The 24394-nt window shown below is 53.9% G+C and overlaps 1 protein-coding gene across 1 annotated transcript; it reads left to right on the top strand.

Annotated features, from left to right (window-relative positions):
* Positions 1-1107: 1107 nt before the first annotated feature.
* INS49_014143 (uncharacterized protein) lies at positions 1108-24153 on the top strand (the record flags this gene model as incomplete). The annotated part of the gene is made up of 6 exons (XM_043174834.1): positions 1108-11059; positions 11153-11547; positions 11645-19342; positions 19429-21003; positions 21190-22402; positions 22583-24153. The coding sequence occupies 6 exons, from the start codon at positions 1108-1110 to the stop codon at positions 24151-24153; spliced, it is 22404 nt and encodes a 7467-aa protein (XP_043021779.1).
* Between the last annotated feature and the right edge of the window lie 241 nt (positions 24154-24394).

The following is a 24394-nucleotide window of genomic DNA, read 5'->3' as shown; positions in this document are numbered from 1 at the left end:
GCCGGATGTCATGTAAGTTGCCGGATGTCGTGTGGGTCGCCGCACAGCACTTACCTGCCTAGGAAACGGATATATTGTGGCTCAAAATATCAGATCATATCATCATGGTCTTTTAAGATGCAATACATCCCTTTCCTAGGCAGGTAAGTGCTTCGTGGCAACCGAAGTCCACGTACCCACTCGCGCACACACGCCCCCTCACGCACAAAACCACCCGTTATTGAGCTTCAATGAATTGTAGGAGGTCTGAAAACACTATATTCGTCTTTCCAGATTCGGTAAATCCATTTTGAATTGTATGAGTTGAACGGAATATCCAGACTGCCTACAGAATGTTGTCTTGTATAATGTGCGTGAGGGGGCATGTGCGTGAGTGGGTACATGAACTTACATGACTTGCGGCGCCTACATGACATCAGCAACCTACATGATATCCAGCCCAGCCAGCTCGTAAATGCAGGCCGAGAAATGACCATGTTTACACAGCAGCTAAGGATTCCTGCAAAGAAAATTGTCACCGGAACTGGCTAGGAGCTTGCCACTTGCAGCCTCTCCGGGCGCCTCCCAATTGGCTTGGAACCTTGTGAATTCATTTCCTTAAGTGTCCACGGAATGTGAGATGGCTTCCAAAGGAGCATGAAAAAATGAAGTTTGCCTTAGATGCATCTTTCTTTGGTGTGCCTGAAGATCATGTGGGCAAACAGTGGAGGCGAATATGTCGGTTGCCTCCTGAAAGCCGATATCCCTCGGAACAAGAGATTGTCTCCTGATCAGGAAAGCCGCTTACATGACGACAGCGGCTAGAACGGCGAAGAATGTGCTCTCACTTTGGGAGCCATGGCTCTGATCGGATCTCCACATGCCCCTTCTTTTTTTCAAGAGAGGGAATTCTTTTCCCCCTGCTTTGAACCTATTCGTAACGGGGTCAATTCTGCCTGGTTCATTATCATCTAAGGTGCTACAGGTACTCTTGCTCATGATCCCCTCGACGCTGAAACCCAAACTCTGCTCCTTATTGTCCATATTACTTGAATATTTCATCCAATCTCTCCAAAACACCGTATCTGCACATACTCTTTCCCAGAACTCCTGCAGAAGTCTCAAGCAATGGACCCGCCTGCTTGCGGCTGTGTCAAGGCTGCCGATCGATCTGAGCAAGATCTGGAGCCCACCATCTTCCCGGCATTCGAAGCGGGTGACAAGAATCATTCCGAGATCCTCCGTTACACCAGCCGGTTAGGATGTGTTGTGCATGAGGACCTTTCTCAGAAATGTACTGTGTTACGCGCGGCATGGGGAATTCTTCTCGGATGTTTCACTGGGCTGGAGAAAGTCTGCTTTGCATTTGAGCATAATGTTACCACAAGCTCGGGACATGCACATGGCGTTACGACAACAGCGCAGCTGAATGTGCCCGGGAATCAGAAAGTTCGAAGTATCTTGACCGGGAGCTTTTCCGCCCTGCTCTCGATACCACAAAGCAATGCAAAGACACTGTTGAACACCGCGCTTTGCATTCGTAGCTTTGCCCACGAGCCGAGCAACGATGATGACCCGAATCAAAAGAAGAGACAAGATTCTCTTTCATGGTGCAAGATCCGCATGTTCGTGGACCCTGTCACCCTACAAACCGTCATTTGGTGGGATCCCGGCTTCATGACTGGAGAACAGGCGAGGAACGTCAGCAATACATACGACAAGATCATCAGTGAAATCGTCAATCAACCAGAAAGACTCATCTCAGACCTTGACTACTTTGGCGAGAAGAATGAGCAGCAAGTCTTAGCGTGGAACAGCGACCCACAGAGTCATGTGCAGCAGTGCATACACCAAGCCGTGTCGGAGCAGGCAACATTGCGACCCTATGCAGACGCGGTTTGCGCTTGGGATGGAAGCTTCTCATACGCACAACTCTTGTCTCTCTCGAATCGCCTTGCTTGTCGGCTACAAACCTCCGGTATCGGTCCCGAGCTCTTTGTGCCGATCTGCTTCGACAAGTCCAAGTGGACTGTCGTGGCAATGTTGGCAGTGCTCAAGGCGGGCGGCATCTTTGTGCCTCTAGATCCTACACACCCTCTACCGCGCCTTCGTGCCCTGGCAAGCAAGGTGCAAGCCACGACTATCTTGTGTTCTCCCCAGCACCAGGCTATGCTAGAGAGCGTGGCAACCGAGTTGATCACCGTGGACGACCAGTTGTTCAAAAGCCTACCAGAGCACCATGGCGACGTCAGCTTTGGCTCATCCAACAACGGTGCCTACATGATCTTTACGAGCGGCACCACCGGCGAGCCCAAGGGTGCGTTGATTGAGCATGTGGCCTTGTTGTCGAGTGCCCTTGCCCATGGACCCGCATTGATGATGGATCACAACACAAGATCACTACACTTCGCCGCCTCTACCTTTGATGTAAGCATCACGGAGATCCTCACGTGCTTGATCCTAGGCGGCTGTGTCTGCATACCCAGCGAAGACGCCCGGCTAAATGCCATCGAGGATGCCATTACCCAGCTCCGGGCCAACTGGGCGCTGCTCACGCCGACATTTGTCAAATTCATAAACCCTGACAATGTGCCGTCGTTGAAGACACTCGTCACTGGTGGAGAGGCTATGACGCAAGCCGTTATTCGCTCATGGTCTCACATCAACCTCATCAACTGCTATGGCCCTGCTGAGACGTCTGTTGTCTCACACGTCCACAGAGGCATGAGGGAAGGAAAGGACCCATTGAATATCGGCCATCAAGTCGGCGTTCATTGTTGGGTTGTTGATCGATACAATCACGACCGACTGATGCCCGTTGGGGCGGTCGGTGAATTGGTTATCGAGGGCCACACACTTGCGCGGGAGTATTACAAGGAGCCCGAGAAGACGAGCGAGGCTTTCATTGTCGATCCTGCATGGACACAAAACCAGCCAGGGCGGGTCGGCCCCAGACGAATGTATAAGACGGGCGACCTCGTCCAGTATAACCATGACGGGACTTTACACATCAGAGGACGGAAGGACACACAAATCAAATTCCACGGACAACGTATAGAGCTGGGAGAGATCGAGCAACATCTCAACATCAGTCCTAGTATCAAGCATGGCATGGTCGTCCTGGCCAAAGAGGGTTTCTCCAAAGGTCGGCTCTTGGCCATTGTTCAGCTGAGCGACAATATGAACCAAGACCTCGTGCCCAAGGGTCGGCCTTACAAGCTGATTGATGGTGAACTCGAGGATGTTGCGCGAGAAAAAGTCTCCGAGGCAAAGCAGTTGCTTACCGAGAGGCTTCCATTGTACATGATCCCTTCCATGTGGCTCGCCGTCGAGTTCATCCCCCGTCTTCAGTCGGGGAAGCTCGACCGCAAGCAGACTGCAAAGTGGGTTGATGACATGAGCGAGGAGCTGTACCGACAGCTAAACCCTGTCACTGCCACTGGGTCCTCTGAGGCTCTCGTGTCCTCCAGCAAGACCGAATTGGAGCTACACAAAATCTGGACGCACGTTCTGAACCTCAAGGCCGAACAGCTTGGTCTCCGACAGTCCTTCTTGAGCGTCGGCGGTGACTCCATCTCTGCGATGCAAGTCATGAGCGAATGCAGAAAACGCGGCCTTGGCCTGACCGTCTCACAAATTATTGCTAGCAAATCAATCAGTGCGCTGGCATTACAAGTCAAGGACATCGACAGGCAGCTGTTCCACCAGGAGATTCTGGAACAGCCGTTCGAGCTCTCACCCATCCAGAAACTCTACTTCTCCAGACCCAACCACGCCCAGGGCCACTACAACCAGAGCTTTCTCCTTCGCACGAGCCAGCGCATTCCTGAGCCGGACCTGCGCAGGGCAATTGAGACTGTTGTACGGAGACGGTCGATGCTGCGTGCCAGGTTCAGTCAGGACCCCGCCGGCAAATGGCAGCAGCGTGTTACCAACGAGGTTGCATCTTCGTATCGGTTACGGACCCTTAATTTGGCTTCGATCGACCAGGTTGACCACGCCCTTGTCGACAGCCAGACTTGCCTTGAGGTGACTCAGGGTCCCATCTTTGCTGCTGACCTCATTCGCGTGGTCGGGGGAGAGGAGCTCTTGTTCGTCGTGGCGCACCATCTGGTGATTGACCTTGTTTCCTGGCGAATCATCCTCCAGGAGCTAGAAGAGCTTCTGCTACAACCTGACGACCCACTCCCTGATGCGGGCCGTCTTCTGCCTTTCCAGGCCTGGTGCAAGATGCAGTTGGAACATGCCGAGACTCAGACTCCGGAGCAGGTTCTGCCAATCCATGGCATTCCTGATGGGAACACCGAGTACTGGGGAATGGGGGACGCACCGAACGTCTACGGGCAGATGGCCCGCGAAGGCTTTGAAATTGGACCTGCGCAAACCTTGCTCCTCTTGTCAAAATGCCACGAGTCGTTGCGCACCGAGATTCCCGATGTTCTTATGGCAGCCATGATCTTCTCTTTTGGCCAGACATTTACCGACCGATCGATCCCAGCCGTGTTCGCCGAAGGCCACGGCCGGGAATCCTGGGACGCTTCCATTGACCTGTCCAACGTGGTTGGGTGGTTCACGACCATCTACCCCGTCTTTGCTGCTGGATGGACATCACAGTCTAGTCTTGTTGACACCGTGAAGCTGGTCAAAGACGGACGACGCAAAATTCCCGACAGCGGAAGGCCTTACTTTGCGAGCCGCTGGCTGACAAAGGCGGGTGAAGACTCCTTTTCCCGTCACTGGCCACTGGAGATTACGTTCAACTACCTTGGCCAGTATCAGCAGCTGGAACGTGAGGGTGCTCTCTTTACTCCTTTGGGGGACATTGCCGGAGAAGTCAAGGGTGCGGCCGAGGGTGCAGATGTCGGTCCTCTAACACCTTGCATCTCTCTTTTCGAAGTCTCTGCCGTCATTCTCAGGGGATCTCTCCGGTTTTCTTTTGTCTTCAATCAACACATGAACCACCAGCCCGAGATCCGCCGGTGGATTACTTCCTGCAAAAGCAGCCTCAGCGCCCTGATTGAAACTTTGAGTTCCTTGGCCCCTGAACCCACGCTGAGCGACTTCCCACTTCTCTCCCTGACATACGACAGCCTTCGGCTACTGACGGAAGAAACGCTTCCCAAGGCTGGAGTAAGATCCATGGATCAAGTCGAGGATATCTACCCTTGCTCTCCTTTACAGGCAGGACTCCTGATCAGCACGACAAAGAACAGCGCCTTTTATGCTGCGTACACACTCCACGAGGTCAAGAGCAGAAGCGGTTTGCCAGTGGACGTGACGAAACTTGCCGCTGCCTGGAAACACATGATCGAGTACCACCCTATGCTCAGGACCATCTTTGTCGAGAGCCTGACCCAGCAAGATTCTCCCTACGACCAGGTCGTCCTCAAAGAAGTCAACTTTCCGCTCATCGTGTCTGAGAAGGATACAGAAGAAGAGGCACTCACTGCTCTGAGCGCATCGCCTCTGCATCAGAAAGACAATTCTCATCTGCTGCACCACTTCGAAGTTTGTACATCCAAGAGCGGCAAGGTCTTTTGCAGACTTGATATCAGTCACGTGATTATGGACGGTACTTCTCTGTCAATCCTCTTTCGGGACCTCGCCATGGCATACGAGGGGACTCTTGAATCCCGCGATGGTCCACTTTACCGGAATTACGTCAAGCACCTCCAAGGACAGCTTGTCCAACCCGGCATCGACTATTGGAAGTCGCACCTCGCGGGGGTCGAGCCGTGCCACTTCCCCGTCCTCGACGACGGCGATGTTGTGGAGTCAAAGGAACTGAGACACCTCAGGGTCAGGTTTGACGAGATGGCCGAGCTGCAGCGGTTGTGTGACGATCGGGCAGTCACCATTGTCAACGCCATCTACGCAGCTTGGGCACTGACACTGCGTCTCTATACCGCCTCGGAGGAGGTCTGCTTCGGCTATCTCACATCTGCTCGTGACTCTCAGATCGAGGGCATCCAGGATGTTATCGGACCGGTGATCAACATGGTGTCATGCCGCGTCAACGTTGGCAGCTCCACCACTTTGGGGAACGTCATGAGCCTCGTGCAGAGGGATTACCTGGACAGCCTGGAATACCGCCATATTTCCTTGGCCGAAGTCCAGCACGCACTGCAGCTCTCCGATTCTGCCCTGTTCAACACAGCACTATCGTACAGAAAGCTGCCGCGTACTCCAGAGAACCCCCCGGACCTCTTGTTTGAGGAGTGCCGCCCAACTTATGATCCTGACGAGTACAACGTGTCTGTCAACATCGAGGCGGACGAGGACAACATGGCCATTGACTTGATGTACTGGTCCGATACCCTATCAGACGGGCATGCCGCAAACGTCGCCAGCACTTTTACCCAGGCGCTCAGCAACGTGCTCCATCATTGCGATCAACCCATTGCGCAGCTCGAGCATCTCGCCTCCTGGCACCGTCAGCAGCTCTGCCAGTGGAACCAGCAGATTCCTGAAGCCATTGAAAGCTGCCTTCACGACTTGTTCAAGCAGCAGGCGATTTCGCGTCCTGACGCTCCCGCGATTGCCTCATGGGACATGGGCTTTACCTATGCTGAGCTTGATGACGCCTCTACCAAGCTCGCCCTTCACATCAGTTCCTTGGGTGTCGGCCTGGAAGACTTTGTGCTGGTCTGCTTTGACAAGTCTGCTTTTGCCATAGTCGCCATGCTGGCCATCTTGAAGGCTGGCGGCGCATGCGTGCCTGTGGACCCAGCGCATCCTGATGCTGCGTTGCGGCTTCGTGCCGAGGACACAGGTGCCTCTGTAGCCCTCGTGGCACCTTCGATGGCGTCCAGGATCAGCACCATGGCCGAGACAACAGTGGCCGTGGACGCCCAGCTGCTCCAGACCCTGTCTATAATGCCCGACCTTGCTGTTCCCCAAGTCACACCCCATAACGCCTGTTTCGTCATTTACACCTCGGGCAGCACGGGCAGACCCAAGGGTGTGGTCCTTGAGCATAGGGGGATTGCCACCAATGCTGAGTACTCGGGTCCCAAGCTGGGCTACGAGAAAGACTCGAGGGTGTTGCAGTTCGCCTCCCTCACGTTCGACAACAGTATTGCCGAGATATTCACCACACTTACTCGTGGAGGCTGCGTATGCGTGCCCTCGGACCACGAGAGGCTGAATGACTTGGCCGGAGCAATAAACCGCTACGGGGTCACCTTGGCCGATATAACCCCAACTGTCGCGTGCCTCCTCCAGCCAGCCGAACTTCCGACCTTGAAGACGCTAGCTCTGGGCGGCGAAGCTGTGACTACTACATGTGTTGATATGTGGCGCGACTTTGTGTCTCTGCAGTGTTGCTACGGGCCTTCAGAGTGCTCCGTCAACTCGACCTACTCTGGCGACATTGCACATCCAGGCAAAGCCACAAACATTGGACGCTCCATCGGTTGTGTTGCTTGGGTTGTGGATGCAGCCGATCACAATTCTCTAGTTCCAATTGGTTGCGTGGGAGAGCTCCTCATCGACGGCCCCATCGTCTCCCGAGGCTATCTGAATCTGCCCGGAAGGATGGCACAGTCTTTTATACCTCCACCTGCCTGTTTGGAAAGAACAACATCGCATGGCGGCAACCCGGATCGAAAGCTCTACAAGACCGGCGACCTGGTACGCTATAATTCCAATGGCACCCTCACCTACCTTGGAAGAAAGGATCACCAGGTCAAGCTCAACGGCCAGCGCATCGAGCTTGGAGAGATTGAGCACCACATACAAAAGAACCTTCCCGAGGGCTGGATATCTGCTGTTGAGTTGATCTTCCCAGAGGGCAGGAAATCGCTAGCCTGCTTCGTTTGCGCCGATGCAGACGCCTCCCTTGCCGACAGCAGCGACGAAAGCATTATCCTGGACATGGAAGACGCGTACAGGGCTCGTTTCAAAGACTTGGAGGTGCTTCTGTCTACCCTGATTCCCGCCTACATGGTTCCATCCGTTTGGCTGCCCATCAACAAGATGCCCCTGACTGCGTCCGGGAAGCTGGACAGGGGTAGCCTCCGACTGCTGGCACGGGTGGTTCCGGCATCGCTCATGACCTCTTACAAGCTCGCCTTGAAGTCTGGCAGGGCCCCATCCAGCGAGATGGAGAAACAGCTGGCTGCCATGTGGGCCCATGTGCTTAACATTGACGCATCGTCAATTGGAGTCGAAGATCATTTCTTCAGGCTTGGAGGTGACTCAATCGGCGCAATGCGACTGGTAACGCTCGCACGACAGTCTGACATCACTTTGACCGTGGCTAGCATCTTCGAAAAGGCAACCTTGCTGGACATGGCCCACTCAGCACACCCCGTCACCAAGGCTGTCGCCACGGCCGTCCAACCTTTCTCGTTGTTATCCAACTTGGCTTCGGTGGATGTACTGAAGCGAGAGGTTGCGGCAATTGCTCACGTCGATGTTGAAGCCATTCAGGACATCTATCCTTGCACCCCAACACAAGAGGGTCTCGTGGCCCTCTCGATCAGGGAGCCAGGGGCATATGTTGCGCAACTCGTCTACCGCCTTCCGGATGACATAGATACCGTCAGGTTCAAGAAGGCTTGTGATCTCGTAGTCCAAGCCCAACCGACACTAAGGACAAGGATTGTTCATACCGAGGATACCGGGTTTGTGCAGGTTGTGGTGGCCGAGGATGCCCCCCAGTGGTCCACTGTGGCCAGCCTCGGCGAGGTGGAAGAGTCCTGGCGTCAGCTTCCACTCCATAATGGCGGGAGATTGGCCAATTATAACCTTGTCAACAATGGTTCCACTGGAGTATCATTCGTCTGGGCTATCCACCATGCACTCTACGACGGTTGGTGTCTGCCTCTAATCTTAGACAAGATTAAGCGATGCTACCAGGAGGTCCCGAGTCCCGCACAGCTCAACGGCCCTTCATACTCCAACTTCATCCAATATCTTGCAGAAGTTGACATGGATCGAGCGCACGAGTTCTGGGAGTCCCACCTATCCAACACCTCGACCCAGCACTTCCCGCGCCTGCCCAGCCCTGATTATCAGGCAAGCGCGAGCAGTCTATTGATTCACAAGGCAGAGTTGAGCCATCAGTCTAGATCCGAGATTACTACCGCCACGAGAATCCGCGCAGCTTGGGCACTGACGGTTTCCACCTACTCGGCAGCAAATGATGTCGTGTTCTGGGAAACTCTCACGGGGCGTGATGCTCCTGTTCCTGGAATCGAGGAGATGGTTGGCGCGACGTTGGCGACTGTGCCGATGCGAGTGGTGTTGGATTCTTCGCATACGGTTGCTGAGACTCTCGGCTACGTCCAAGCTCAGTCAGCAGCTGTGAGACGGCATCAGTATACCGGCATTCAACACATCAAGCGCATCAACGCTGACACTGCCCTTGCGTGTGGCGCGCAGAACCTCATAGCCATCAATCACGGCTCACGAGAGTTGACAGATTCTTTCTGGGACGAGCAGACCAACGAGATGGCTGGTACAAACTTCTACTCATACCCCCTCATGCTCTCGTGCCACATTGGAGACTCCGAGCTTGAGACTGTTGTGCACTTTGACCAGGACATTATTCCAGAGTCGCACATGCGGCGCGTCATGGACCACTTCGCCTTGATGTTGCATTCCGTATCGATACCTGAGCTGAGGGACGAGAAGATCGGCAACCTGGCCATGCTGACCCCCCATGATATTCAGACGCTGCGGGAGCTCAATAGTTCAGCAACACCTCCCGTGGACCGACTCATACACGAGGTCATCCAGGCTCAGGGTCTCACTCAAGCGCAAGACAAGCTGGCCGTCTGCGCATGGGATCAGAGCCTCACCTATTCGGAACTGGACTCTCAATCTACGCGTCTTGCGAGCGTGCTTGTCGAGAGCGGCGTTCAAGTCAATTCCATCGTTCCCTTTTGCATGGACAAATCGTCTCTTGTCGTCATCTCCATCCTGGCCATCCTCAAGTCGGGTGCTGCCTTTGTTGCCTTGGACCCTGCACATCCCGACGCCCGAATCAACGGCATCCTTGCCGATGTCGACGCCACCGTTGTGCTCTGCTCCCCCCAGTATGCTGAGCGTCTGGAGCATCTTGGACCAAACGTGATCCAGGTTTCACCAGACTTTGTCCACGGCATCTCACCGCCCCAGAAGCCGACGGTTTCTCTTTCTACCAATAGCCCGGCCTATGTCATCTTTACTTCCGGCACAACTGGGAAACCCAAGGGAACCATCGTTGGCCACTCGGCCTTTTGCACTGGTGCTACAGCCCATGGTTCTGCCATGGGCATGACCAGGTCATCTCGTGTCTTGCAATTTGCTTCTTATACTTTCGACGCCAGCATTATGGAGATCTTGACTACTCTTATTCATGGTGGCATTGTCTGTGTGCCCAAGGGCATTCATGATATTGCGGGCGCTATCAATGATTTGCAAGTCAACTGGGCCTTGTTGACGCCCTCAGTTGCCCAGCTGATTTCGCCATCCCTCGTCCCTGGGCTCAAGACACTGGTGCTTGGAGGCGAGGCCATGTCCTCTGCTCACATCTCGTCCTGGGCGTCATCCGTCCAGTTGATAAACGCGTACGGACCTAGTGAAGCTGCCGTCGTCGCTACCGTCAACCCAACCGTCACACTTGCATCCGGCCCTTCCAATATCGGTCATGCAGTGGGAGGTTCTTGTTGGGTCGTCGATGCGACCAACCACAACAGACTGATGCCCATCGGCGCCGTCGGTGAGCTTGTGGTGGAGGGCCCAACCCTCGCTGAGGGCTATCTCAAGAATCCCCAGAAGACTGCAGAATCCTTCATCACCAACCCGAAATGGTGCAGCCAGTTCCCTGGCACAGCTCAAGGCACTGAGCGCAGGATGTACAAGACTGGAGATCTGGTCAAGCTCAGCGAAGATGGATCCATTCTCTTCCAAAAGAGAAAAGATACTCAAGTCAAAATCAATGGTCAGAGACTCGAGTTGTCTGAAGTCGAACACCATCTCAGCGCAGATCCTCTCGTTCAGAATAGCCTGGCGGCTGTTCCATCGTCTGGCCCTTTCAAGGGGCGTCTAGTCACCGTCCTATCTCTGCAGTCACTTGCCGGTATCCACCGAGGTATGGTGCAAGATGAAGAGATGCAGCTCGTGGGAAAGTATTCTTGCTCTGAAATAACACGCATTCATGAGAGTCTAGCAGGACATCTGGCAGCTTACATGATTCCATCCGCGTGGATCGTCGTGGGCCGCATCCATCTCCTCCCATCCGGCAAGCTTGACCGCAGGCGTGTTGTGAACTGGGTCGAGAGGATGACTCCCGAACATTACCAGCTGGTTCTCGACGCACAGGAAACGACATCTGCTCTCGACAGAGAAGCATCAGTGGTGGAGGTCAAGCTCCGGGCTGCCTGGGCCAAGGTTCTCAACGTCAAGGTGGATTCGGTGCCATTCAAGCGATCGTTTATCCATCTGGGAGGCGACTCCATCTCGGCAATGCAGCTGATGGCTGTCTGCCGCTCCTTGAACATGGCCGTTTCGGTTGGTCAGATCATGAAGAGCAAGTCCATCGTCGAGCTCGCGTCTTGTGTCACCGCCGCCGAGGAAGTTGTGCATGACCAGGAGCAGGAGAATGAGTGTTGACTTGTCGCCCATCCAGAAGGTGTACTTTGAGTGTTTCGGAACTGACTCTACTCATTTCAACCAGAGCCTGCTTCTGGGAACTACACGTACAATCACTCCCCGGGAGCTATCGTCAGCTTTGGAAACCATCATCAAGACACACAGCATGCTCCGTGCTCGCTTTTCGCTTGCCAATGAAAACTGGTATCAGCGTATAACTAGCGACGTCACTGGCTCATACACCCTCCGATCGCATGGGAAGGTCGACCAGAGTCATCTCTCTTCATTGATCGAAGAGAGCCAAAAGTCTTTGAACATCTACGATGGACCTCTCTTTGGCGCGGACATTTTTGAGGTGGAGGGAACCGGCGATCAAATCGTCTCGTTTGTCGCCCACCACCTTGTTGTCGATGTAGTGTCTTGGAATATCATCCTGCAAGACCTGGAGGGACTCTTGTCGTCAGCAACCTACAGCCCCGCCAAACCACTTTCATTCCAGGCTTGGCTCTCTCTGCAACGTGAGGAAGCTCACAAGACGGCACTCGAACATGTGTTCCACGACGTTCCGGCGCCTCGACAAGATCTCTCATACTGGGGAATGCAAGGCGTACCGAACATTCACGGAGACTCAATCACCGAGATAATGGAGATAACCACCGATGACTCGCTTCTACTCTTGGGTCCTTGTCACGACGCCCTTGATACCGATGTTGTCGACATCTTGTTAGCCTCTCTGTTGGTATCTTTCCGCCAGACCTTTTCAGACCGCCCCACAGTGCCATCGATATTCAATGAGGGTCATGGCAGAGAACCTTGGGATGACAAACTGGACTTATCACGCACCATTGGATGGTTTACCACCCTTTGCCCCATCTACCTGCCCGAGTCCTTGCCATCCGAGCCAGACATTCTCGATGTTGTGCGCTGGGTAAGGGACTTTAGGCGAAAGCTTCCCGGCAAGGGCCGTCCTTACTTTGCTCACAACATGCTGTCTCACCAGAGTCAGACGCGTGCCCGGGAGTGGCCCCTGGAAGTGGCTTTTAACTTCCTCGGCCAGACAGGGCGGAACAAGTCCGAAGACTCGGTGTTCACGTCGCTTGGTGGAAGCATGTTGGAGTCTGCGAGTTCAAAAACCGACATTGGGGTTGATGTACCTCGCCTCGCACTCGTTGAGATCTCGGCCGCCTTCTCTGGTAACAGGTTAAGCTTCAGCTTCTCTTTCAATCGCCACATGAATCGCCAATCTTGTATTCCAAGTTGGATGGCGGCTTGCAAGAGGTCTATCCATCAGGCTATGCAAAGGCTATCCGATATCAGACATGAACGGCCAACTCCTGACTTGTCTCTTCTTCCTCTAGCTTTTGAGGGAGAATCCCAGATCAAACGAAAGCTCACTGAAATCGGCATTGCTCATCTTGACGACATCGAAGCCGCGTACCCGTGCTCTCCGGTACAGCAGGGCATCCTCTTTACCCAGATACGAGATCCCGAATGCTACTCGTACTCGATCACCTTTTCGGTGAGATGCGCTCAACCGGGCGATGCTGTGGACGTGCAACGCCTAGCTGATGCCTGGCAACATGTGGTACAACGTCATTCGACTCTTCGAACCGTGTTTGTGGACAGTTTACTACAGGAGGGCGTAATGGACCAAGTGGTTCTGAGGAAGCATCTCGCTAACATTGCTTTCCTCGAGCACTCCGACAGCGAGCTAGCTCAAAGACCTGGTCAACGTTCGCTGCTAGGTCTTCCCGCCGACCAACCACCCCACCGTCTCAACATCTTCAAGGATTCCGAAGGAACGATGCACTGCGTTCTAGAGATGAGCCATGCAATCGCCGATGGATCCTCGATCCCAATTCTGTTCCGTGACCTGGCGCTGGCGTACGAAGGCACCTTGGCCACAACGGGTCTTTCTGTTTACAGGGACTACGTCGCTTACTTGCAGCGAAGCCGGGGCTCTCAGAACGTCGATTACTGGAAGGAATACCTGACTGGAGCTGAGCCTTGTTATCTACCATCACGAACTGGCGGAGCCGCAGAGCCTAAGACTTTGCGAGCGCTTGACTGGCGTATCTCCCACGTGGCTGAACTCCAAGCCTTTTGCACCGAAAGAGGTGTCACATTATCCAACGTACTGCAGTTGGCATGGGCGCTAGTCCTTCAAGCATACACGGGTCTTGACGACGTCTTGTTTGGCTATCTGGTCGCTGGGAGGGACATCCCGGTCTGCGACATTGACCAGGCAGTCGGCGTCTATCTCAACATGCTGGTGTGCCGAGTGCGTCTCAGCCCCTCTACCAGCCTCGGTGATGTCCTCAAGACTGCCCAGGAAGACCTCGCAGCCGCGATGAATCATAAGCACGTCTCGCTTGCTGACTTGCAACACGCGATGGGTACTGCCAATGAGCCTCTCTTCAACACTGCCTACTCTTTCCAGAGAAGATCTGTCTCCAAGTCCATGGCAACGGGACCCGTCTCGTTCGACGTCAGTGACGCGCATGATCCTAGTGAATACGACTTGGTCATCAACGCCGAAGTTTGGGATTCGAGTGTGGAGCTGCAGCTGTGCTACTGGACAGACAAGATTCCAGATTCACAGGCCAGGAACATTGCTTCCACGCTTGACAGAATTCTGACTTCGATTGTGACGTGCGACTTGGGGGTGCCGACAGGAGAACTCCATACGCTCAGTGACCACTGCTCGGAACAGCTGGTCGCATGGAACAATGCCGAACCTGAGTTCTTGGACGAGTGCGTGCATCACGTCTTTGAGCACAATGTTCGACAGCGACCAGATGAGACACCAGCTATCGAGGCATGGGATGCAAGGTTCACCTACCTCGAGCTAGACGCGGCGGCTTCGCAGCTCGCCCAGCACTTGGTGTCTCTCGGGGTCAGGCCGGATACATACGTCCCTCTTTGCTTCCAAAAATCGGCATGGACAGTCGTCGCCATGGTGGCGGTTCTCAAGGCTGGCGGCGCTTTTGTCCCCTTGGACCCTACCTACCCGCCTGAGCGAATCAGCTTTATCGTCCACAACGTTGATGCTAAACTAATCCTTTGCTCATCTTCCTTGACGCACAAGTTTGAAAACTTGGGCCTCCCGACTCTTGCTGTCGCCCCGGAGACGGTATCACGGCTACCTGACCTACTGGAAGCCTCGCTTCGAGTCCAGGTTAGACCTAACCATCCGGCCTATATCATCTTCACCTCAGGCACCACCGGTCTTCCAAAGGGCACAATTATCGAGCACGGGGCCTTCACCACTGGGGCCACGGCTCATGCCAAAGCTATCAAGATGACTTCTACATCTCGTGTGCTGCAGTTCGCGTCGCACACGTTCGATGCTAGCGTCATGGAGATCCTGTCTACCTTGTTAGTGGGCGGTTGCATCTGCATTCCCAGCGACCAGGAACGCCTCAATAACCTGGCTGCTGTGATTACCAAGTTGAATGTCAACTGGACCCTGCTTACACCAGCCGTGGCAAGTGTGCTAAAACCAGATAGCATTCCAACCCTCAAGGTACTCGTTACTGGCGGTGAAGCAATGTCGACAAATCACATCACCAAGTGGGCAAACCACGCGGCTCTTATAAACGCCTATGGGCCCAGCGAGGCATCTGTCATTGCTGCGGCAAGCACCAAAGTCGACCATGACGGAAAGGTCCTAAACCGGGAACCTGCCACCATTGGGCATGCTGTCGGGTGCCGTTGTTGGATCGTCGATCCGCGTAACCATAACCGCCTCACGCCCATTGGCAGCATTGGTGAGCTCCTGATCGAAGGGCCCATCGTCGCGAGAGGCTACCTGGGCAATGACGCTAAGACAAGGGATGCATTCATCGAGCATCCACCATGGCGTGCAGCTATGAACCTCGCTGGCGGCCGCGTAGACCGTATGTACAAGACTGGCGATCTAGTCGCGTACAACCCGGATGGCTCCCTCACCTATATCGCACGAAACGACACTCAGGTCAAGCTCAACGGACAGCGTATTGAAGTCGGCGAGATCGAACACCACGTCAAAGCCAACTTACCAGCCGACGTCCAGTCAGCTGTGGACCTTGTGGTTCCCCAGAGAAAGACGTCGACCAAGGCCCTGGCGGTGTTCTTCACCAGCGGCGACAAGGCTGAGGATTCGGCATCCAGGGAGACGGATGCAATTCTCCTGCCCGCGTCAAGTGCTTCCGCCACACTCTGCCAGTCGCTTAAGACGGCACTTCGCGCTCTGCCGTCGCACATGGTGCCAACCCTTTACATCCCCGTGAACAAGATGCCATGGACTCTGGCCGCCAAGCTAGACCGCCAAAGGCTCAAGGCCATTGCTCAGTCTATAACGGCCCAGCAGATGGCCCCCTACACGCTCGCCGGGGTCAGCACAAACAGAGCCGCCACCACGTCGATGCAACGCAGACTGCAGAAAGTCTGGGCCAAGGTCCTGGATATCGAGCCCGAAAGCATAAGCAGAGACGACAGCTTTTTCAGGCTGGGCGGCGATTCAATTGGCGCCATGAAGCTTGTCGCCGCCGCGAGGATGGAGGACGTTGTCCTCACCGCCAAGAATGTCTTTGAGAACCCCGTCCTCTCGGATATGGCAACATCATGCAAACGCTCCAATGGGGATTCCGCCACTGTCGTGGAGCGTTTGTCGCTGCTGAGAGGCGTTGCGTCCCCCTCTCTGCTTCTCGGCGAGCTCGCAGAACGCTGTGGCGTGCAGAGGAGCCAAATTCAAGATGTGTACCCGTGTAGCTCGCTTCAAGAGGGGCTTGTGGCTGCGTCTATGCAGAATCCAGGCGCATACGTGGCCAGAAATATCTTTGAGCTGCCTTTTAGTGTCGACATTGACCGTTTGAAGCTTGCGTGGCAACGGACTGTGGACCAAGTCGACGTCCTGAGATCGCGCGTCGTCAACAGCCAGTCGCTCGAGTCCTATCTGGCCATTCTCGAGCCGCATGAAATCGAGTGGGAAAACTACAGCAGCCTGGGATCTGCCAATGACAATATCAGATCACTTCCAGAACGGAATGGCGGCGTCCTAGCCAGGTACGCAATTGCCAATTCGGCTGGTTCTGGTCCCCGCTACTTGGTGTGGACCGTCCACCATGCGCTATACGACGCTTGGAGTATGCCTTCTGTGCTAAACTTGGTTTCGCAATTTTACCACGGAGGCGGTTCTGAAAGACTGAAATCGGCCGTTCCATTTGCCAACTTTGCCAAGTACTTGGCCGACATCGATGCACAAGCCTCTGATGAGTTCTGGAAGGCCAGGTTCCAAGGCACTTCTCCTGCAACTCATTTCCCAACTATGTCCTCTACAACTGGTGCTCAATCATCCAGTGCATCACTGAAATACACTATTCAGTACGACAAAGACAATCTCGGCGTGGACGTAACTAACGCGACACTCGTCCGTGCAGCTTGGGCGCTTGTCCTGGGTTCTCAAGCCGGCTCTGATGACGTTGTCTTCGGCGAGACTTTGTCTGGACGTGACATTGATCTTGACCATGTAGAAGATATCATTGGTCCAACCTTGACCACCGTGCCTTCGAGAATTCAGATCGATCGGGACGCTACTGTTGGCCAGTTCCTGAGGAACATTCATGATCAGGCAATTGGGGTGATTCCTCATCAGCATGCTGGTCTCCAAAATATCAAGCGCCTAGGGGGCGCTATGGCAGTTGCCTGCGACTTCAGGAACCTGCTGGTTATCCAGTCTGCCGGTGAAGTAACGAGTCAAGAGGACTTGTTGAAGCCAATGGAAAACGAAGCCGAGCAGTCACACTTCTTCACGTACCCGCTGGTCGTCGAGTGCTTTATTGAGGCCCATGATTTAGTCCTGGTAGTCCATCACGACGAGGCAGTCATGAAAAGCTGGCAAGTGAAGCGCATGGCTCATCAGTTCGAGGCTGTGGTAGGGCAGCTCATCCGTCTGTCGCGAGAGCCCACCAGCAAGGTCTCCGAACTTCGACTCTACGGTCAAGAAGATGTCGAGATGATCAAAGAGTGGAACCACTGGACTTTCGAGCCTGTCCAAGAAAGCATCCCCACCTTGTTCTGGCAATCAGCCGCCAGGCAGCCGAATGCTACCAGCATTCGCGCTTGGGATGGTCATCTCAGCTACGACGCCATTGCACAGTACGCCGGCCACCTCGCCAAGCTACTCGTTCAGAGGGGAGTACGGGCTGAGACGCTGGTTCCGTGCTGTATGGACAAATCTCTCTGGACCACGGTCTCAATGCTTGCCGTGATACTCGCTGGGGGTGCCATCGTCCCCTTAGACCCTGCGCAACCCCCCGCTCGCCACGCAGAAATTGTTCGCGACTGTGAGGCCCGTGTTGCTCTCTGTTCACCACAATATCAGGACCGCTTCAATGGCCTTGTCGAATCTGTCATCTTGGTCAATAGCGACTTGTTTTCTGCCGATCTGTTCCCTCAAGATATCAAACCGCAGGATCTGCCAACCGTTGCAAGTCAAGATGCCGCATTCGTCATCTATACCTCTGGCAGTACCGGAAAGCCAAAGGGCATCGTGATTGACCATGGATCGTTTTGTGCGAGTTCCAAGGCTTTCATGCACCGCATGAAGCTTACTTCGGCGTCTAGTGTCTTCCACTTCACTTCTTATGCGTTCGACATTGCAATGGCAGAGACGTTTGGAGCCCTCACCAGCGGTGCCTGTCTCTGCGTTCCCAGTGAGGAATCGAGGATGATAGATCTACCAGGGGCCATGAACACCCTTGGAGCCACTTGGGCCTTCTTGACACCCTCGGTTGCTAGTATCCAGGATCCCTCCAAGTTCAAAACACTGCAGACACTCGTCTGCGGAGGCGAGGCCATGACATCGGAGACGATTAGCACTTGGGCCGACAAGGTCGAGCTGATGAACGGCTACGGGCCAGCCGAGTGTACCTTTTTTGCCGTTGCCAACACCGACGTCTCGTTCACCAAAGAATTCACAAATATCGGCCACGCTATGAACGGCGGTCATTCGTGGGTCGTCGACCCCAGAGATCACAATCGCCTTATGCCCGTGGGCTGTACAGGTGAATTGCTCATCAGCGGCCCTATCGTTTCGCGAGGCTACTTGAACGACGGTGCAAAAACGGCTGAGTCGTTCATCGAAAACCCTGCGTGGATGCACCACTTCGTCAGTGAGGAGCACCATCAACAAACCTTGCGTCTGTACAAGACGGGTGACCTGGTCCAGTATAACCCTGATGGGACATTGGAATACAGAGGACGCAAGGATCTCCAGGTCAAGCTCAATGGCCAGCGTATGGAGCTTGGCGAGATTGAAGCCCGTCTCGAGTCTGACCAGCGCATTCGCCAGGCCTTCGTCACTCTACCCGAGTCCGGAGTCTTCGAAGGTCGTCTAGTGGCCATTGTGTCTCTCGAGGATGTTTCCTCTGAGAAGTCGAGCCTTTTATCGCCAGAACTTACCCCGGTGTCTGCTTCTGAGATGCAAATTGCTCGAACACAGGTTTCCGCCCTGCAAAATCATCTGTCCGAGAATCTTCCACTTTACATGGTGCCATCGGCTTGGTTTGTGGTTAAGACTATTCCCCTCTTGCTGTCTGGCAAGCTCGATAGGGCCAGTGCTCGGACATGGCTCGCCAACATGGACGAGGACACGTATGAACTTGCCATCAGTTCAGAGAGCATCGACGATGATGTGGTCTCCGAAACGACGTCGGTTGGACGGCAACTCAGACGTATCTGGGCGTCAGTCCTCAACATTGCCGAGGAGGAAATGCCCATGAACCGCTCCCTAATCAGTCTTGTGAGTACCATTCTTCTCCTGCTACACTTCCCCCATCTTTGTGCTTTGGAATGTTCCAGAATGTATCACTTTAGGATCCGTAGCAGGTAGTTAACGGGTACCAGGGCGGTGACTCCATCACGGCGATTCAGATCATCACTCGCTGCCGCGACCAATCCATCAGACTATCCATGCAGGAAGCTATGAGGGGTAGGTCAATCAATGACCTAGCCGCGCTCATAGAGACAGAAGACCGACAAATGCGGAATGGCGTCCCTGAGCATGAAGAACAAACCAATGACGAATTTGAGCTGTCGCCAATCCAGCACTTGTTCTTCAACAACAGCTCCAACAGGGACTACGGAGACCGCTTCAATCAAAGCCAACTCCTGTCCATCAAGGGCCCCTTCGACGTATCCAGGTTTGAGCATGCCGTCCACGCACTCGTCAAGAGACACCCAATGCTTCGCGCACGCTTCAAGAGATCTTCCGATGGCCGGTGGACCCAGCAGATTGCTTCGGATATCGACACTTCCTACAGCTTCCGCTCCCATAAGCCTGTTGCGAGATCTGACATGATTTCACTTCTCGCCGCTAGCCACAAGAGTATCCACATTTCCGGCCCCGTCTTCATCGTCGATCTCTTTGAACAGCCTGATGGGTCTCAAGCAGTGTCACTCGTAGCTCACCATCTGGTTGTTGATATTGTGTCCTGGATCAATATCGTCCAAGACCTCGAGACATTCCTTTCGGCTACCAATCCAATATTCTCCAAGCCCTTCTCGTTCCGGGATTGGAATGCAGCGCAGATCGAGCATGCCAGATCTCTTGAGAGACATGGAGACAGCCTGCTGCCATTCCCTGTGCAAGCTGCCGATTTTGACTTCTGGGGCATGTCAAACACCGCCAACGTGTATGGAGATGTTATCAAGAAGGCCGTTGTCGTTTCAGATTCCGAAATTGTCTCTCTGGTACTGGGTGACTCCCACACGGCACTCAAGACTGAGCCTCTTGATCTGTTCATCTCAGCTCTGCTCAAATCTTTCGGAAATATCTTCACAGAGCGAGAGTTCCCAACCTTGTTCAACGAAGGTCACGGCCGTGAGCCTTGGGATGATACCATCGACCTCTCCCAAACGGTCGGATGGTTCACCTCACTTTCTCCCATTCATGTGTCTCGACGCAACCTCGACCTCGATGGTATCATCGACTGTGTTCGCAAGGTCAAAGACATGCGCCGCAGCGTCCCAAGCAACGGTCGTCCTTACTTTGCCCGCCGCTACCTGACCGAGTCGGGGAAGCGCCATCTGGCCAATCATGAGCCCATGGAAGTTTTGGTAAATTTCCTCGGCCGTACTCAACAGACAAGCCAGGGCGATTCTCTCTTCAGCTCGTTCGATTTGTCCATGACTGACAGAGAGATAGCGGCCGTCTCTGACGTCGCGCCTGAGACTCGCCGTCTGGCCTTGTTCGAGGTTTCCATATCGATTCTTGACGAGGGCGTGGAGTTCTCCTTCATGCATAATAAGCACATGCTCCACCAAGACCGCATCGAGAAGTGGTCTTCCAACTGCGGGGAGGTGCTCATCGACATTGCAAAAACGCTGAGCGAGGCCTCCTCTACTCCCACACTCAGCGACTTCCCTCTCATGCCCGTCGACTACACAGAGCTACAGGAACTCGTCACTAGATCTCTTCCTGCTGCTCACGTTCGCTTCGATGAGGTTGAGGATATGTATCCCTGCTCACCAATGCAGACAGGTATACTGCTCAGTCAGCTCCGAGATCCATCCCAGTATCTGTTCCATACTGTCGTCGAAGTAACTTGTCCCAGTTCCTCAACTGTTGATTCTGGGAAGCTCTCACAGGCTTGCCACAAAGTCATTGATCGTCACCCTGCTCTGCGAACCATCTTTGTGGAGAGCACCTACGGTGGCGGCTTCTTCGACCAGGTCGTGTTAAAGCCCCGTGAGGCTCGCATCACCGTCATTGAGTGTCGGGAAATCGACGTCATGGCAAGATTGAACGCCAGATCGCTTCACAGGACCAATAAGAGGAATGACGAACCGATGCTTCCCTACCAAATCACTATCTGCCAGACCCCACAAGGAAAAGTCTTTATGAAGCTTGAATTGAATCATGCTGTCACAGATGGTGCTTCGACATCGGTCATCCTGCGCGACATATCAAACGCATACATCGACAGCCTGCCTCCGACCAAGGTCCCTTCCTACAAGGAATACATCAAGTATATTTCCAGTCAGCCCACTGATTCAAGCCTCAGATTCTGGTCTAGCTACCTCTCCGGAGCGCGGTTCACCGAGTTTCCAACAGTCAATCCCGACATTACGGCTGGCCGCAGCCTAGGCTCTATCATGGTCGAGTTTGATCGATTTTCCGAGCTGCATTCGATTGGTCGCGAATTTGGAGTGACAATGTCCAACATCATCGTCGTTGCATGGGCTCTCGTGCTTCGAAGCTACACGAAATCTGACGATGTCGCCTTCGGCTACCTCGCCTCTGGGCGTGATGCCCGCATTGACGGCATTGACGACCTCGTTGGTCCTCTGATTAATATGCTCGTGTTTCGCTTCCGGTTTGCGTCCAGCGTGCCTCTCAAGAGACTTTTCCTACAAGCTCAACAAGATTATCTCTCCAGTCTACCGCACCAGCACTTTTCTCTGGCTCGCGTCAGCCACGAATTGGGTCAAGCGAAACGAGGCTTTTTCAACACGGCTGTCTCCATCCAAAATACTGGTTCGTCGAGCGGTTCGGAGTCAAACGCTCTCACATATGAGTCAGTCGAGGCGTTTGATCCAAGTGAATATGCCGTTACCCTCAATGCCAACACCGCCCGCGGCGATGAAGGCATCGTATTCCGCTATTGGACAGATGTTCTTTCAGATTTCCAAGCCCAGGATCTCGCTCTCACCATTTCCATGCTGCTAAGCGACTTCGTCGATCACAGCGAAGCTGCTGTTTCCCATTTGCGGCTCTTCCAGGACCCGCAGCTACTTTCCAATGCGTATACGCACACGCATGAAGCTGGCCACTGGACATTTCAACATGACGCTTCAAAAGGTGCGGCTACAATTCAAAGCTTGACAAGCAGCGAATCCTCGACAGATCTCAGTGCTACGTTGTTCTCGCCGCCCGCTCCATCTCGTCCCTTTACCCGCGGCAGGAATCATCTCCACCACAAGCTGTTGGCGTTGTGGAGAGACACTCTCGATCTTGGAAGTGCTCCCGTATCCTGTGAAGACAGCTTTTTCGAGCTTGGTGGTGACTCCATTATCGCCATGTCTATGGCGGGCGATGCTAGGGAGCTAGACATTCATCTCACCGTGGCCGACATCTTCAAAAACCCAAGATTTGGGTCAATGCTTGATTGTCTCCTGGATCGATCATACAAGGACTCCGACACGGCTTCAAGTGTTGACAAGATGTCCTCCTCAGACTCAAAGAAGGAGGGAGCCATTACAGATGAACAATCTTACCAGCCCTTCTCCATGCTTGGCCAGGAGAACGCTGAGCAATTCGTCCGAGACCACGTCTGCAGCGTTGCAGGCGTGTCCCGAGCCAGCATCATCGATGTCCTCCCAACAACCGACTTCCAGACCCAGGCCATCGGGGGCAGCCTGCTTGCGTCGCGATGGATGCTGAATTACTTCCACCTGGACTCCACAGGCCCAATTGACACTGGCCTACTGCGAGAAAGCATCACGAATGTCGTGGCCTGTTATGACGTGTTGCGCACTGTCTTTGTCCCCCACCAAGGAAGATACTTGCAGGTTATCCTCCGCTACTTGCAACCCGAATTGACTGTCCACGATGTCGACGATATCGAGCAGTTCACCTCAGAGCTTGGTTCCATCCATCGACACGAACGGCCGCAACCTGGGCAATCCCCCCTCCAATTCGTCATGGCGCGACACAAGTCGTCGCTACGACACCGAATCTTCATCAGAATATCTCATGCTCAGTATGACGGTGTCTGCTTTCCAGCTATCCTTGAATCATTGAAGGCTTGCTATGAGGGAGAACCTATCCTTCCCACGCCTTCGTATGCCACTTATATTCGTGGGGCGTTGGGTAAGATTACTGTGGACCACTACGCGTACTGGAAAGCGCTCCTCAAGAATTCCACTCCGACACATATCATCCCACGACAACGTACTTTGCTGCACACGTCTCCTACTCAAGTCTTGAAAGCTGTCGTGTCTACACCCTCGCTCGCGTCTTTCAACATCACCACCGCCACTGTCGTCAAAGCTGCTTGGTCGACAGTCTTGGCAAAGGCCACCGGCAAGACAGACGTTGTCTTTGGCCACCTCATCAGCGGGCGCAATGTAGGCAGCGTGGCGGGCATTGAATCCATCGTCGGTCCCTGCCTGAACGTGGTTCCTGTGCGCGTCTGTCACCGACCCTCTTGGACCGTGCTACACCTCCTCCAACACATCCAGAACCAGCAGGTGGACAACATGCCGTACGAGTCACTCGGCTTCAAGGAGATTATCGACACATGCACCGACTGGGATGATGACGGGGCAAACGGCTTTTCCACCGTTGTCCAACACCAGAGCATGCCTCAGACGGCTACCCTGGCAATCGGGGGCAACACGTACCAAGTCGGTGCCATAGCCTCGCAAGAGGACACTGCTGATTTCAGTGTCGTCACTACGCCTCAAGATGCGAACAGTACCGAGGTCTGCTTGCTTTATGCTCGGGACGGGGCTATAGACGCGGGCTTTGCACAGGGGATATTTGACTCGCTCTGTAATACTATTACAGCCTTCTCGGAGAACCTGAACACTTTAGTTGGAGTTTCTTGACATGGATTTTGTTAGATAGTGGGTTTTTCTTTCTTTGCTTCTATTTCCTATATCAATGTACATAACTTGCGAATCATACTCTTCTTTCCTACACCCGACCTTTCATTCCCTAATGATGCAATTTTACTGTAAGCAGTCGCCCGGGTCATAAATACAAAATTGCGGCGTGTGCCTCTGCTCAGGCTAAATGGGTCTAACACTTGCAGTGTGCAATTTTCATAAATGGCTGTGTGATGGCACA

Source organism: Diaporthe citri (assembly GCF_014595645.1).
Source record: "Diaporthe citri strain NFHF-8-4 chromosome Unknown scaffold_7, whole genome shotgun sequence".
In the NCBI taxonomy this organism is placed as follows: Eukaryota; Fungi; Ascomycota; class Sordariomycetes; order Diaporthales; family Diaporthaceae; genus Diaporthe; species Diaporthe citri.
This window is presented reverse-complemented; position numbering and strand designations above follow the sequence as displayed.